The following is a 17418-nucleotide window of genomic DNA, read 5'->3' as shown; positions in this document are numbered from 1 at the left end:
TAATTGTGCTTATAGTAAAGTATTGACTGATGAGGAAGAAAAGGCAAAACTGATGGATTCCAGCTGCCTGTCCATGTTGTCAAAGAAAACGGAAGGGAGGTAGAGTCATTCCCTAACATCCCACTCATTTTTTCATGGACTTCAGTCATACTTATTAACATTTGTCGAGTTAATAAATAAAAAAAATCAGTGAATACACAAAAGAAAGAAGTGGCATTATCTTTAGTTTATAGATGATAGAACTGTGGTCAAGATGAAATTCACAGAAAAAGGTGATGAAAAGGTATCTAGATACTCTATGAACTCAAGAATTATATTCCAGATGAAAATGAGGAACTAGAAAGAGATGGTGTTTCAAAGTGGAAAACATAAGTCAACAAAAAGCCAGCTTGGGAGTCGGGGCTCCAACAGCAACTTGTGAGTCAGGAGCAACAGCACCCCTGGCAGGGGTCCTGCAGTATCGAGCACCTAAGACCGACCCCACCTGAACTTCAACCCTTGTAAAGAAGGTTTCCCTAGTAGTCATTGGTGACAGTTCCTGTTGAGAGATGCAAAAGCCTGCTACAGAACAGAGAGAGCCAGGAGGACCTTCAATTGCTGCTGCCTCCAGGAACAACTGCTAAGAGACACATGTGGGTGCACTAATGCGACCAGCCACCGGGAGCCCTCCAGGACCTACAGAAAGAATACTACTTGGATTTTGCCAGAACTGCTACAAGCCCAGTTTGAATCACTGCAGATACATGCATCCCTGAAAGAGAAGATGTTCTTAACTTCCTACTTGGCATCCAGAGGAGAGATAATAGCAATCCCCTGCCAGGAAACACGGTGGGATACAAAGGCCAGAAATTCAGGGAAAGGAGGGGCTTGGATAGGCCTTCTCTCACAGAGAAGTTACAACCTGACCCTGGAATTACCAGTTGAGAGCAGATCTAGGAGAAAGGGTTTTTGAAAGAGATGTGTCCAGAACAAACAAGGGATAGTCCTAATTTATACCCCTGACTGGTTGAGATAAATCTAGAATATTTTGCATAGCTCTAGCTGTCACATTTTAAAGAAAAACTTTGCCAAAAAATAATGAAATAAGAAGCAGCAGGAAGGACATGAACTACTTGGAAAACATACTAAATTAGGTACGTCTGAAAGAAAGGAAGGAAGGTCTTTCCATTGAAAGAAATTAAATACCTGGGAGGAAAAAAATACCTATTCAAAGACCTGTTATTTAAAAGAGGAGTTAGTTTCTATTACGCTTAAATGTTGGAACAAAAACCAGCAAGTTGAATTTTATGAAGATAATGTTTTAGGCGAAATATAGAATTCTGGAACAATATACACCATATGCCAATGCCTATATCTCTGAGTATTACACACCTTTCGCAGGACATGGAAATGCAATGCGTTGACTGGCCACTCTTTCTTGGAATGGAGTGTTATACGGAGGCTCTAGATCTTCCAGTGTAGGTGGTTCTATTAGAAAAATAAATGCATTATCGTAAGCTTTTTCGGAGGAAATTTCAAACTCTCCTGAGTCATTATCAACCTCCTACATTGGTGAGTTGCTATCTCTTCTGATTCTTCTTTTAAATCCAATTCATATTTCCAACTGCCTGACATTTCCACCTAGATGTGACTCAGGGACCTAAAACTCAAAAGTCCCCAAGCAAAATTCATTATTTTATGCTTCCCATAATCCTGTTCTGTTTCCCTTATTCCCTTAGTTAAGGCATCATGCTCCACCCACCATTTTTCTGTCTTTCTCCCTTATTCCTGATGTCCACATACAATCAATCACATGGTACCATATATGTTCACATATATGTATCTTCCTCTCTATCCTTAAGGTCCCTGCTTATTTCAAACCCTTACTTTCTCTTACCAGAACTATTTCAACAGGCTTCTTATTGAGGTCATTTTTTTCAAACATGTTTCCCTTTGGATTGATATTCTACATAACCTCTAGAATCCTCTCTCTGAAACACAAATCTCATCATTGGCTTCTCTAATCAAAATCATTACTTGTACTCATTTTGTCCATAGGATAAAGTTTCAGACCTGGTCTTTCTTCAGGGCATTCTATCAGTACCTCTTATCTCCCTGAACCATCTTACGTACCATCCATTCATTTCATGAAGAAATTTGGGAGTCATTCTTGAGACCCTCATCTCCTTCACTCCCCAACACCAGGCCCTGACGAGTTCTTCTCTTAATTATTTTTTGAGTCCAGACCCTTCCTTCCCCAGTTCAACTACCATGATCTTTTGCCTAAGCTACTCCAGGATTCTACAGCTGCTTCCCCTCATCTTCTGTAGCCAAACCATTCTCTCCCCAAGTGATCTTTTAAAATCCCAAATCAGACACATCACTTTCCCAATTATAACCTCTCAAAGTCTTTTTATTGTCCTTAGAATAAAGTCTAAACTCACTAATCTTGGTTCCTAGTTCTTGGATAATCTGACCCGTGATTATGTCTCCAGCTTCATCATGTTACTCACCACTCAGCTGGAATGCAGCCAGATGGCCTTGATTGGTTGATTGACTGGTTTACTCCAGAGTCTCCAAAATATCACAAGCCTTCCTCTTCGCATTCTATGTCTTTCTCCTGGAAGGTTTTCCACATTTCACCCCACCTCACCTCTGACCCTAACCTAGCATACTTTCACCCACTCTTCAAATCTCAACTGGCATGCCTTTGCCCCAGGGAAGGCCTCTCTTACTTGACTTTCTGCTAAAAGCTCACATAGCTTCTTCTATCATTTCAAGACAGCACTAACCAATTTGTAATTATGTACTTATGAGACTGTTTTATAAATGTCTATATTTCCCATTTGACTATAAACATAAACATTCAATAAAGTCTGTTGAATGAATAAATGAGCTGAACAAACTCTGACAGGATTGCTCTTCCCCCTGATTTCCACATGGCTGATTCCTTCTAGTCAATAAGATCTAGCTTTAAATATCACCTCCTTGGGGAGGTCCCATCTGACAATCCAACCTAAAGTAACCAACTCCCAGGAGCATTACTCTGTTTGAATTTTCTACAAAGTACTTCTCACAATCTGCATGAGTATTTCTCATTTGTTTGCTTGCTTTCTGTCTACTCATACTAGAACAGCTCATGAAAGCAGGGGCTTTCCTTTTGTCACTATTTTTTCACCATGATGGATACCTGGCAGGAGCTCAATAAATATTTGCTGCTTGAAGGAATAAATATTGATCTTTAAACTCTCAAAACAAGGCCAACATCAATTGGGGAGCAGCAGACATAGATTTCCTAAGTATCTATTTTGAGTGCATCCCATCACTGGAGTAGGAAAAATCCTACTCCAACTCATTCTGACCTCAATTTCTCCCAAACCAAAAGTAGTGAGTGGGCATTATCTAGGTTTGTTTACATTATCTACATTATCCACAGCAACTTCATTACCAAAAGTAAGCATACAAAAATTGATGCAGGTTAGTGATGGTAAGGAACGATTTCTTCCTGGAATGGTTCACCTTTCAACGTTAAAGAGCCACAAAAGTTACATAGAAATCTTTCTCAAGTGATCTAAGATTATCCAAGACTACAAGGATACTTTGAAAAGTTCATGGGAAAATAGTATTAGAAAATAATAAATATTTTTCCATGAAGAGTGTGTGTGTGTGTGTGTGTGTGTGTGTGTGTGTGTGTGTGTGTGTGTGTGTGTGTGTGTCTGTGTGTGTGTGGCTGGTGCACTGAACTAACTGGACAGCTCCAAGAATTTCTTGAAGTACCCTCAAATATTTTCTATAGACTCCACCAGTTTTCACCCACTCCCCACCCCCCACCATACATACATTTTCCTATGTCAAAAATCACCTTGGACATGAACCGTTATGTCTGTCTCATCACTGCCTGCGATGTTAGTAGCAACACATCTATATGTGCCAGCATCTGAGAGCATGACTTGTTCAATGCTTAAAGTTCCGTCTGGACTGCTAATACGCTGCACTCCATCGACGAGCACAGAGCTTCCATCTTTAAACCAGGCGATCACAGGAGGAGGTGTTCCTTGAGCATTACATGGAATATCCACTTTTTGACTGACTTGGACTTTCATATGTTTAGGACCACGCTGTATTTTGGGAGGAACTGAAAATAACAATTGAGTATTAATAATCCAATTTTTAAAAAACTCCTTCCTTTTCTCACTCTAAATGAGAGTTCCTTACCAAGCATGGAAAAGTGGAACAATCTCAAGATTTGAACCTGGGCTTGGATGACTTACTAGCTGTGTGATCTAGGGCAAGTCAGTAAACTTCCTGAGGACCGTTTCCTTGACAGTTCAGGCAAAATAACCTGTAATACCAGTACATTGCAAGGATTATGGAAAATAATAAATATAAAACTCTTAATTCCAAACTTGAGGAATAGCAAGCATTTAAAAAATGTTAGTATGTTAGATTTCCTTTAATCTATAAATAATTTAAGGCTTTATAGCCTTCTTGAAAGGCAATCCAGACAATTTCTATACTATAAGATAATACAACAGAAAGCATTTTTCTTCATGCACTCCGTTTTCATTCTCTTTGTGGAAGGATTAGTCAGACAATAAGAAAGGTTTCTCATAAAAGCCTTTGCTAATCAGAGAAGAAAATCACATATAGCATCTATCGTTTTCCTTTATCTACCTCCTTTTAGAAATTTAAATGTGGTAATCGATCAAAACATTGGCAAAAGATGTTTGGTTTCTACATACATGCATTGTACACTGTAGAATCAAGTTCAGCCATCAGGATATAACTGGAATTTATGTGCCATACATCCCTAAAAAGTCCCATTCCTCTGTCTTTTTTCTCTAAATTAATTTCATGAGCACTTTTTCAAAGCTGTCATTCACAACTTCATAAGTTTGTTAGTATTACTATCATCATTTTATTAAAGAGAAAACTAAAGATAAGAGATGTTAGGTAATATTCCTAAGGCCCTAGAACTAGTAAAGGATAGAACTCTCATCTAATTTCAAAACTCATGGTCAACAGGATGCTATGGTAGTAACTGATCTGAGAGTGAAATCAAGTCAATACTGACTGAGAAAATTTCTTCTGATATTTGAATATCTGTCATTTGTACAATACCTGGCTTAGAATATGTACTCAGTATGTTGAATGAATGAATAATTGGAAAAACTGGTAAACTGGCAATAAAGCAGACTAACTATAGAGTTGCATAGTCAAAGAACAGGATTATTTCAGTTTAAATATTGAAAACAACCACTTAAACACTATTAACATCTTCTTTGAGAATCCAAAGTAGCTTCTACAAAAAGCCACCAGTTTAAAAACATTTATTCCTACTGTGTAGTATATACATCAACAATAGTCGTAAGTGACTGTGGACATATAGAAAAATTGATATTCAAAAATTTAATATAATTCATTTGAAAAAGGAAAAAGGAGAAAGCTGTTTATAATAGTAGATAAACTTTTCAGAGAAAATGAAAGAAAATCACAAGACTCAGATTTTACAAAATTTTTCTATAATCTGTCTCTATACAATTTGGAGGTTAACTGTCAAAGAAACTGGGATTATGGGTTTGCCTGTGGCTAGCCCACAGAGTTATCAAATGCCTTCATTTCAAAACTCACCATGGACATCTAATTTAATAGACTGAGTCACGTTCCCAGCAATATTTGTGGCAACACAAAGATACATCCCACTATCTGAAATGCGGGTCTCAGTGATCTTCATTGAACCAGAAGGGAGGAATGTGTGTCTAAAAGAAAGAAACCACACAGTGGACCATAGAACGTAAGAATTTAAATATCTCCTATGCAGACGCGCTTCAGCATGAACTTACTACCCTGAAAGCAGTTTTTGAAACCATTCTCCCATCTGTAATACATATCTATACACCCAAAAAGTCAAGAATTTTCATAAGTGTTTTGTATTCTGTATGGTGTTCTTACAAACACAAAATCAGTTTTCTTTTACCTTTGTATCTAACCTAATGGTCTAAAATTGCCAAACACTTGTACATCTCTCTGCTTTACTAAGTTGCAGCTTAGTATACAAAGCATATGTATATTTTAGTAAACTTTGAATTTATTTTGAACATTTTATTATTTTTTTCTACAATGCTTCGTAAAATATTTAGTATTATAATAAAGGCAAAAGAAGGTGCACATGTTCTCAAATATATTTTATTCCTCCCATCAAATAATAACATAGTTGAGTAAACTAGATCTATGTATAAAAATGTTATTACATTAAGTTGTGTTAAAATAGTTTTAAGCGGGGGCAGAGGCTATATATACCTACCTGTTATCAAGATTTCTTATAAAGCTAAGTCAAACAAAGCATGTTATTGGTCCAGAGACACATAAATGGATAAATAGTTAAGTTGAAGACAAAGACCTCCCAAAAGACCTAAGCATATATGAGAACTCAACATGTAATATGCATTATTAGAGCTGACATTACAAAAAGTAAGGAAAGGATTGATTATTAAAAATGATGTTGAGAAATTGGCTTTCTAAATGGGAAAAATAAATAAATGAAATTAGAGCACTACTTAACATTGTATACAAAATTAAAAATCAGATGAATTAAGGTCCAAAATGTGAAAAACAAAACAAAGTATTGGAATGAAACACTGGAGATTATGTTTACAATCTTCATGAAGAAGACATAAAAACTATGAATCTGAAAAAGAATAATACACTGAGCTTCTTAAAAATTTGAAATTTCTGTACAGCCAAAAACATCATACATAAGTAAATTAAAAATCATAGCAATAGACTGAGAGAAGGTATTTTCAATACAGACTACAGAAAAAAATCATTATCAAGAACAAAGATCAAATTTCTACATTCAATAAGAAAAAGACAAGTCACCAGAAAACTGCAACAGATTTAAAGAGGCAATTAGCAGATAGCACAAATGGCCAACAAAGTGGTAAAAGTGTTCCCAGCTCACGTGAAGTTACTCACATGAAAATTAAAACACTTACAAAACACCTTTTCGCACCAATCAACTGGCAGAATTTTTTAGGTCAGTCAATACCATGCACTGATTAGAATGTGGAAAAAGATACACCAATGTTGGTGGAAGGGTAAATCGGTACTACCCCTTTGGAGAAAAATTTAGCAATGTCTACAAAGCTGGAAATAGGAATTTGCTCTGATCAGAAACTGTAGTTCTAAGTAAAGGTTCTAAAGAAACTCATGCATGTGTATACAAAGATATACAAAAGATATTTGCTGAAAGGCCTTGTTAATGTAAACAACCAAAAAAATTAGAAAGAACAAACCAACTAAAACATTCACAAATAGGGGAATGGATAAATAAAATATAGAATATGCATACAGTAGCTCAAATTCATAAACTGAATCTATATATTTAATAGTGAATAAATGTTGACTTCATAAAGTAAGTACTAAAATAACAATGTACCATGTTACCATGGAAAATTGAAAACAGACATACAACACAGAATTAAAAACACAGAAAAATGTATTCTATACTGCTTAGGGATGTATGTATAGAATGCACAAGTTTGTGGCTGTGTTTGCCTCTGCGAAAAAAGAAAAGAAATTGTGATCAGGGAAGGAAACAATACATAGAACTTCAACTTTATCTGCAACATTGTATTTTTCAATTCAAAAATAATTTTCAAAATTTTTTTCAAAGAAATAACAAAATTATGTAAAGTCATTCTTAATTTAGTTTTTCCTCACCAGTGGTAGGGAAACTATACTAGCATGAATTTATTCCTTCATATTTATATATCGAGTCTAACAGACAATAGCTAGAGACTGTAATTCTTATTCTACCAATAACTTTTGGCATGATGTTGAGTTAGAACAGTAACTGAGTACCGGAGACAGGGGATGTGAAATGTACATTATGTTATATAATCTTCTCAGGTAAGAATTATCCCCACTTTACAAACAGGAAATATGAGGTTCAGAGAGGCTCCTTGAAAAAACTGCCACAAGTTTCAGGGGAGCTTTAAGTGGCAGAGAGAAATTTAAACTCGTACCTGGATTGCAACAATGTGCTCTTAAAGCTCTGGCACTCTTCTCGTACATCACTTAGCCTATCAAATATATTGTCTCAGTGGGTCTTTATTTGTGTAAGGGTTTAATCAAGAAGACTTACAAAACCATCTAATGAAAATCCAATCCTAGAAATTAGAGTATCTATCGTGTTTCATTGCTCCCATGGGATTAATGGAATTCTACATGTGCTATACATATTGGGCTAGCAGGAATCTACACACAAATATGCTCTATTTTAATAACTACCTTGGTAAAATGCACCAGTGGGAAATGATGGCAAAGCTGAGTGCTAACATTTCTGACACTAAAAAGTGATTTAGGAGGTATGTATATTTTCTATAGGCTCAGATGTACATGTGTATTATCTCAAATTTAAAAGTTATTTCTTGAGACATTTGAAAACCTGAACAGGCAAGAGGTTATGTTTTCATGTGCTGCAATTCATCCCAGATCTCCTACCTTGGAGAGAACGGTGAGATGAGCTGGGTTTCTTTGGCCCAGGTAATTATGGGTGGGGGTAAGCTCTTCACTTCGCATGGAAGTGTCACCTCCTCCCCAGCGATGACAGAGATCTCAACAGGATTATCCTGGGACAGTCCTCGTTGATCTCCAAACACTCTGGGCCTTACTAAAATAAACGCACGTACATTGAAAACAAAGCACAGTTTAATTTACACTAAAACGTGGACTACCGATTTTCTTAAGTAATTCGTGAAAAGATGCTGTTCATTCCAAAGTTTCAGGGCATAACTAAAACTTTCCATTAATACATTTATTGTGAGAGCTGAAAGGAAAATAGAAGAAAGTTCCCCTTCTCAGCAATTCCTTTCAGAATGCAATGAAGAGGTTGGACAAAATGACCTATTTAGAGTTTGCTGTCTGTAAAAGTCACCCCCCAAGGCAGAGCACTACCCAAGACATAGCTGAGGTTTGGCTTTAGCAGGAGTTTTAACTAACTGGTGCTACTGAAGAGGGTTGGGTGCAACAAGCATACTTCTTGAGAAAACACTATAAATTTTTTTCCAAAAGACTATACAACTACTTTCTTTAAAAATTGGACTCCCAGTAGAGGTGATTTTAGTTGGCAGTAAAAATATATTTTTGTAAAAAATATAAACATGGGGGAGCGATTCACTTTAGGGGTGCAGCTGTCTGGTAACGCTATTTGGGAAGGAACTGTGAGTTCTGGCACAGATAGGCAGTGTCAAAGAAAAACATTCCTCCACCAGCTCTCACCGTAGACGGTCAGCTGCACCTTCCTTTTGGCATAGCCGGCCGCGTTGGTGGCGGTGCATACGTACTCCCCAGTCTCCTCGCCTCCTGGTGACACCACATACAGGCTTCCATCAGCCCCTGCTGAAAACTTAGCACTGCTGGTTGAAATCAGCTCCCCTTTCTGCAAAACACAACAAACAGCGCAGGGTTTTTTAAGATAATGAAAGAGTGACAATGTCTGGAAGAGGAAGAGAGAATGAAAAACGTCTCCAAGTGGGGAAAATACTAGATTTAAAAAACGCTAATTTGAAGAAAGTTATTTATAAGACAAATTAGGCAATTAAGAGAACTATAAGTGATATTTTTCCATTCTAAACCACGTCCTCTTTATTCTAGAGTTACTTAAAAAGGGAAAGAATAACAGTAACAGTAATGAATAGTACAGTGAATGCTTACGCTATTCCAGGCTCTGTTTTGAGCATTTTACATGAATTAACTATTTTAATGTTCACATCAGTCTTATCAGGAGGAACTACCACAACCCCCATTTTACAGTTCAGAGTATTAAATCATGGGGAGAGTGAGACAAAGTAACTTGCCTAAGATCACAAGATCTGTCAGTGATAGAGCTGAGATTGGAACCCTCAGCAGTCAGGCTGTGGAGCCCAAACTCTTAACCTCTGTGTCTGGCCAAAGCAAAAGGCCAGCCTGGGAAGATTTCATTTATGCATTTTCCTTAAAATGCATTAAACTTCTACTGAGTACCAGATACAGTGTAGTCTGAAGATCAGTTTTGCTATTGTATTTTTGTGTCCAAAATACAAAAATGTTAACCTTTTAATTTATATACAGATGTCACCTTCTCCATATTTCAGAAATTTTTAAATGGATAAAGCTAGCCGGTCTGGCAAAACACTTTAGTTGTAACGTTCATTATACAAATGCCCCATTTTGTTATTATGACATCATTTTATATTACTTTATATCTGCCAGATTCAAATTAATCTACAGAAAATATGCTATCTTGGTGGCTGTTCAAAGATGGAAAGGACTTCTCAGGAAATGGGTTTTTCCTCACTGCAAGAATACAATTAAAAGCTGGACACCTACGGGCATATAGAGGAGCATAAATAAATTTGTGTATGTGTCTTATAACTTTTAATCATATGTGGAATCTGACTATGCCATAGAGCCTTATAAAAAGGAAAATCCATGCCGTCATACCACTTGGAAGGGACCTTAAACGGTGTTTAGAGCAATCATCTACCTGATGCTTGAACTGTATTAGCAACACAACAATGAACACTTCTATAGCACAGCCTGTGTGCCAGGAACTTTTCTAAGCCTTCGTGTTGTAGCAGGTCCTTTTCTAGCCCTTGCCACATCCCCTCAGACCTCTGGATTTTAGCGCAGCGCTAGTGTACTCTGCCAGGGTCATGTGTCAAGAACTTAAGTCTCTGCTTTTCAGCCTCTGGACTTTATCCAGAGCCCCAGAGCCACTTAGCCTGGGCACCGGTAGCCAGGAAGTACAGGGGTGTATATATTAAGCACCTCTGGGGGCATGTATCCTGGATAAATGTCCCACTTCTTGTTCACCAGAAGGATCCTTCTGAGGTGCATCTACATGGTTTCTCAGAGGGACCCTAGCATGTCGAAGCCTATCAGCCCAGCCAAGAGGAAATCAGCTCAGAGAAGCCCTTTATTACCTTCCCTTCCTTCTCTCACTCCTCACTCTCCTGCTCAAGCCTTTGGGATCTCTTTCCAAGTAAACTTCACACTCTGCTGTATAGGCAATATGAGTAGATGTATCATTTACCTTGGACCAGACGATAGATGGTTTGGGAATTCCACTTGCTTTGCATGGTAAAGTTACAGGAATGCCTTCAATTGTACTGAGTATCTGCTGCCCATGCTGAATGGTTGGCAGAACTGAAAGGGGAGACAGGGTTTAGAATCCGAGCACCTGTGGTTCCATTTAGCACTGTATATTTAAAGTTGAGTATTTTCAGTACGTACTTAATGTTAGTAAAAACAAGCAATGATTTAACATTTTCTAACAGAAATGTAGGGTAATATCTGTAAGGGAGTGTACTAAATGAAGTAAATCCAACAGTTATGATCTGGAGAATTTGATAAAAACAAAATCAAGTAGCAAGTGATGTCTAATAAAATGACCTTCCTAATGAAAATGGGAAGACTGAAGAAAATTCATTTTTTTCCTGGAAACCCAAGATAGAATTACCCCCTAAGAGTTACACACGTAACACGTATCTTTGATCACTGTCCGTTACCCATTAAGCTGCAGTGAGCTTATTTAAGCCCACCTCCAGAGAAATGGGCTGTTTCAGCACTACCTATTAAATATCTCTCTATACACAAGAATCAAGCAGTGAGCTACTAAATTTACCCTAGAGAGAAGGATTTGTTTTCTTAAAAGGAATTCAACAGTAAAACATAAAAGGCCTTACAAGTTTACATTTAAAAGACAAAAATACAGACTTCTAAGTCAATATTTTTCACTAAGAAGGATAACATACCTTTGGCTTTAGAAAGCAACTGAAGAATTAACAGAATATGAGTAAAAGCAAAAGGAAAAGGAAGAATGTTAATCACTCCATTCCGTGTATGTCACAATTAATCCGAACCAACTCACATATGGAAATCATCAATACGCTATGTCCTCAAAATAATGATTTTAATTAAAGAAGTTTTTGTACATGACAGTTCCTGACAGTGCAAGGAACACAATGAAAGCCCAATATGTACCGGGCATTTCCTTTCCATCCCCTGGAAAGATGAGACTGGAACTACCCCCTGGAGCGATCACTCACCACATCTCTTGCTTACAATGAAATTTTTCCAGAATTGTCATAACTATCCTAGAGTAGAAGTTTGCTAGAACAAGGGATACCAGAGACGTCAGTGCAAAAAATTCCTTGGGAGGCTTAGATTAGGTTTGCTACATACTCATGTTTTGCTATGGCTGGAATTATTCTTTAGATAATTTCTTAAAGAATTAGCTGCAAATCCCCAGCCATAAATGAGAATGCCAGGCTACTCTCTAAAGCAAGAAATTTAATTTCAGAATCATCACAAAATATTCAACTTTCAAGTAGGCTGTCAATTTGTGGCAACATGGAAATAAGCCATGTGCTTAAATGCATATTGCATTTACAGCAATAAAGAAAAGTGGCAAATTTAGGCAACAGTTTTGAAATTTGATGACATTTGGGTACAGAAGAGTAGTTTCTAGACTGTCAATTTACATAACTCAATATGATAATTAAATGGCTTTGTCATTTTATTTGCATTTACATTTGCAATCATTTTAAGAAATCTCTGAGAGCCTTTAATAAGCCATTTTAAAAGTGGAGAGGCAGAACGATGAAAGAATGGCACTGCAAATTAACAAGAACACAGAAGAGTACAGAAGCTGTGAAGTGTGTCACATCCATCCATTGATTGGTTCCTGAGTTAGTTGATGCCAAATGGCTGGGTTGATTTTTTGACCTTATTGACTAAATTAACTGCTCGCTTTGGACTAAGATGGACCAACTAATGTTGTGAAATAACCTGTTAACTTTTTATTATGGAAACTTCTAGCATCATGATAAACCATATCATTGGTTTGTCTGTCTTCTCACCCCTCTGACCTAGCAGACGTCACAACAAATCCTGTCATTCTCACCCAAGAGAAAATGTGGCCTCAGAACCCTTCTCAACACAGTATTACAGGCAGTTGCAAGAAGCCAAAGGGAGATGGCATGGGAGCATTCCGACCCTAAATCCTCAAGCCAGTCCATAAGCACTCTCTGGGAAACCTATGGTCTGGTCTTTTTAAAAAATAGTTACACAATCATATCCAATCTGGCATTATGCATGTATTCCTTTAGGCTATAACTAATTGTTACGTCAGTATTTCTTCAAAATAATATTTCTTCAAGAATATCTCCGGTGGTTTTGGTGGATACTTGGTATAAAACTGAGGTGGGAGAGGCTGTTTAAAATAAGAAACAGGCATTTAAAAAAAATAAAATGGTTTTCATTCACCAAAATTTTCAACAGACCAAACAAAATTTGAAAACTACTGGATTCTCCAATTTGTGTTCTAAAAAAAGATGGAATCAACTACTAAAAATAAGTGTTCTGTGCTACTTTCTTTCCTAAGATAAGCTATTTTTAATACAATTGTTTTTAAAAAGCAATGTTGCAAAGTCTTTAAAGGAAATATACAAAAGTTACATTAATTTTTTTAAACTATGAAGCTGTCACTTACCTTTTGAGATGTAAAAATGTTGGTAAGTGTTAGTCACGAATGGAAAAAGATTGCTTCTGGATTTTCTTATTTGTGACCTTTTAGTTATTTAACATGCAAGAAGATTGTTTGGAACACGAGATGACCTTTAGAAAAACTTAGGTCATTTCTAGCTCAAACACAAAGGGGTCATTAGTAAGGACATGCTTGTTGCACAATCCAAAAAGAAAAGGCACTTTGAATGGTATAATAAGTCTACTTGGCTGAAATTAAAATGTATTTTTAAATATCATTCTTTGAGAACCGAGTTCACTTTTATCAATTAAGGAACCCCTTACAAAAGCCCTTGGCCAGACCCTGCTGGTGACTCCCAAGAATGTCTTTTTTGTGTACATAGGAAAGAGAAATCTGAAAACAGCATTAACAATGTAGATATTGTTCAAGAAATAAAAAGTAGCAATTAGGAGAGATATCTACTTCTTGTAATTAGAGGAACAGTTATTTGGTTAAAATATATGAACCCATTTTTTCATATGTCTGTTGGCCATTTGTATATCTTCCTTAGAGAAATGCCTACTTAGCTCTTTTGCCCATTTTTTAATTGGGTTGCTTGTTTTTTTCTTGTAAAGTTGTTTGAGTTCCTTATATATTCTGGATATTAATCCTTTGTCAGATGTATATTTTGCAAATATTTTCTCCCACTCTGTTGGTTGTCTTTTAACTCTTTTAATTGTTTCTTTTGCTGTGCAGAAGCTTTTTAGTTTGATATAATCCCATTTGTTTATTTTTCCTTTGGTTGCCCGTGCTTTTGGGGTCGTATTCATGAGGTCTGTGCCCAGTCCTATTTCCTGAAGTGTTTCTCCTATGTTTTCTTTCACATTTTCCGTATCCACTCATCTGATGATGGGCATTAGGGCTGGTTCCAACTCTTGGCTATTGTAAAGAGTGCTGCGATAAACATTGGGGAACAGGTATACCTTCGACTTGATGATTTCCATTCCTCTGGGTATATTCCCAACAGTGGGATAGCTGGGTCGTATGGTAGATATATCTGCAATTGTTTGAGGAACCTCCATACCATTTTCCATAGAGGCTGCACCATTTTGCAGTCCCACCAACAATGTATGAGAGTTCCTTTTTCTCCGCAGCCTCGCCAGCATTTATTGTTCAGAGTCTTTTGGATTTTAGCCATCCTAACTGGGGTGAGATGGTATCTCAATGTGGTTTTGATTTGCATTTCCCGGATGCTGAGTGATGTTGAGCATTTTTTCACAATGGAATACTACTCGGCTATAAAAACGAATGAAATACTGCCATTTGCAACAACATGGATGGACCTTGAGAGAATTATTTTAAGTGAAACGAGTCAGGCACAGAAAGAGAAATACCACATGTTCTCACTTATTGGTGGGAGCTAAAAATTAATATATAAATTCACACACACACACACACACACACACACACACACACACACACAAACGGGGGGGGGAGAAGATATAACAACCACAATTACTTGAAGTTGATATGACAAGCAAACAGAAAGGACATTGTTGGGGGGGAGGGGGGAGGGAGGAGGGAGGGAGGTTTTGGTGATGGGGAGCAATAATCAGCCACAATGTATATCGACAAAATAAAATTAAAAAAAAAAATATATATATATATATATGAACCCAGCTTTGAACACTGTTCGGAAACCATTACACTGGGTGTGTCTCTTACCATGTACGACCACAGAGGTGGTCTTGTTGCTGGTTCCAGCAACGTTACTGGCCACGCAAGTATATTTGCCTCCATCCTGAAGCCGAACTCTTTCAATATGGAGGCTGCCATCGCTGCGCACAGTGACATAAGGATTCTGGACCAACTTAAAAGAAAAAACAGTCATGTTTAACGGAAAAAGGCTAAAGATTTGTCTGAGCCAAAACCGGATGTGCTGTTTTACCAACTGGGTTATTAAACATCTTATAAAATAGCAACATAGTTTAATGCCCTTTAAGTGAAAAATGAGCATATAATGTTACCAAGAGTGTATCAATTGTATTTAATCTTGAAATACTTTCAAAAATTATAGCTACTAATATTTATCAGAGTTAAGCACATGCTGGAAAAAGAAAAGAAACAGATACCACTTGTTTCATGTTTCTATAAATTTTGTTATCACAGAGGACCTAAATTTCACTAGCATTTTTTACTTTAGGCTTACATTGTTCTTTTCCAAGAAGACCTTATTGCCATTAGCAACCCATTTTATATTTTTATTTTGGCCCATAGGCACCCATTCAAACTGAGGAACAACGCCCACCTCTGTCAAGTGACAGATGCAAAATATCAGCGGACAATGTGATTCAGGAATGACATCAGAGAAGGCCGTAATATTCTCAATGAATAATAATCACCTGTAAATCTGTACCATTCATTCCTATTGCATATAGGATACCTCAGTGCTCAGTATCATCCTAAAAAGGCATTTATTTTTATGTAAGGTATACTAATTTTTGTCAGATTTTTACTGTTAATGAAAACACTTTTACATCTTTGTACATGTACCCAATTCACTTCTAATCAGTACTTCAAGAAAAGACTGAGTCTCAATATCTGGAAAATTGAAGGAAAAATGCTCCAAACTAAATGAAAATTTATCACCACAGATAGAATGTTTACAGGTAAATTTCATAGAACTGTAACATTATTCACATCCTTCTACAAAAGTTGTACACCGAAAAGTAATGACACAATATAGATCTACATTTTTAAATAGTTCATGAAAAAAAGTTTGAAGTTAATTATAATAAAGATTAATATATAAAATAGAAGAATTTTATGGGAATATTAATATTTCATAATGTCCTGAAAAGAAAAATATAAAAATATTTAAATGTTATGAAAATAATTTAATACTTGCTTCAGTTTTTACATCTAGTATTTTGAAGGGAGTTTATTAGTGACATTGAATTTAATGTGAAATAATGAAAACTAAACCATTGTTTATTTATCTACTTTATTAACCCCAAAATAATATGAATGACATAAATATATTAATAACAAAGAAAGGCTTTGGTACACTTACAAAATATATTTCTGTATATTTGTTAAATTAATGTTTCAACGGTTGGAATACATTACTTCTCATGAAAATTAGGAATGTGAATAAATGCATTTAAAATGTTCTTACCATGGCTGAATTCTTAATCCATCGACGTTCTGGAATGGGATTTCCAGCCAAAAGAGTACAAGGTAAAGTAAGTTGCTGTCCTTCAATAATGTTGGCCAGTGAAGGGCTGATTCCAATAAGGGGAGCAACTAAATCAGAGAGAGCGCAGACACTTTCAACTCTATTTGACCCAAAAGGAAGGCAAATTATCTTATAGGCAAAGATAACTACTAGCTATGTTATAAAAAATCTGAGTTTTTGGAAACAAAATTTTTAAATGAAAATGGGTATGAATTTGAATATAGAAATAAAGAATCCTTCTAAGCAGAGGGAATAGCAAAAGGATAGGTAATAGCATAGAAATACACAAAGGAAAAAGGAATGTCCATGGCATAGAAGGGCAGAAATGTCAAGCCAAGAGATTTGCATGGTATTCAGATGGTATTCAGTAGACAAACGAAGAGTGACTGAAAGCATTTGTAAATGAAAAAGCAGAACCATCAGAACCATTTTGGGGGGTGGTATTAATCTGAAAACTGAATATACTGGAAGGGGTGGGATCAATAAAGAGGCTGTTGTAATAGCTCAAGCAAATAAAACAGGGTGGACTCTGTTATATGAAATGGTAAAAAGTATTGTAAATATTTCCTTTCCTAGGAACCAATGAATAAATTTAACATAAATCAAGCAAAAATCCCTAAGAGATTTTACTTGGAAAATATGAAAGGAGCACATAGAGAACATTTTGTAAAAGGGTAATTAATTAGAAACA

The 17418-nt window shown here is 36.4% G+C and overlaps 1 protein-coding gene across 1 annotated transcript in view; it reads right to left on the bottom strand.

The window, feature by feature from the left end:
• Nucleotides 1-17418, bottom strand: part of HMCN1 (hemicentin 1) — a 414327-nt gene that overhangs the window by 184778 nt on the left and 212131 nt on the right. The window contains exons 18-25 of the mRNA XM_063104004.1: nt 16668-16795; nt 15215-15359; nt 11057-11169; nt 9262-9421; nt 8485-8653; nt 5611-5738; nt 3842-4114; nt 1372-1467 (exon numbers count right to left, since the gene is read on the bottom strand). Coding sequence (XP_062960074.1) covers nt 1372-1467; nt 3842-4114; nt 5611-5738; nt 8485-8653; nt 9262-9421; nt 11057-11169; nt 15215-15359; nt 16668-16795 — 1212 coding nt within the window. The remainder of the gene's footprint in view (nt 1-1371; nt 1468-3841; nt 4115-5610; nt 5739-8484; nt 8654-9261; nt 9422-11056; nt 11170-15214; nt 15360-16667; nt 16796-17418) is intronic.

The sequence above is a fragment of the Cynocephalus volans genome, chromosome 8 (assembly GCF_027409185.1).
Source record: "Cynocephalus volans isolate mCynVol1 chromosome 8, mCynVol1.pri, whole genome shotgun sequence".
NCBI lineage: Eukaryota > Metazoa > Chordata > Mammalia > Dermoptera > Cynocephalidae > Cynocephalus > Cynocephalus volans.
Note: the sequence above shows the minus strand (reverse complement) of the source record. Positions and strands in the feature narration are given on the sequence as shown.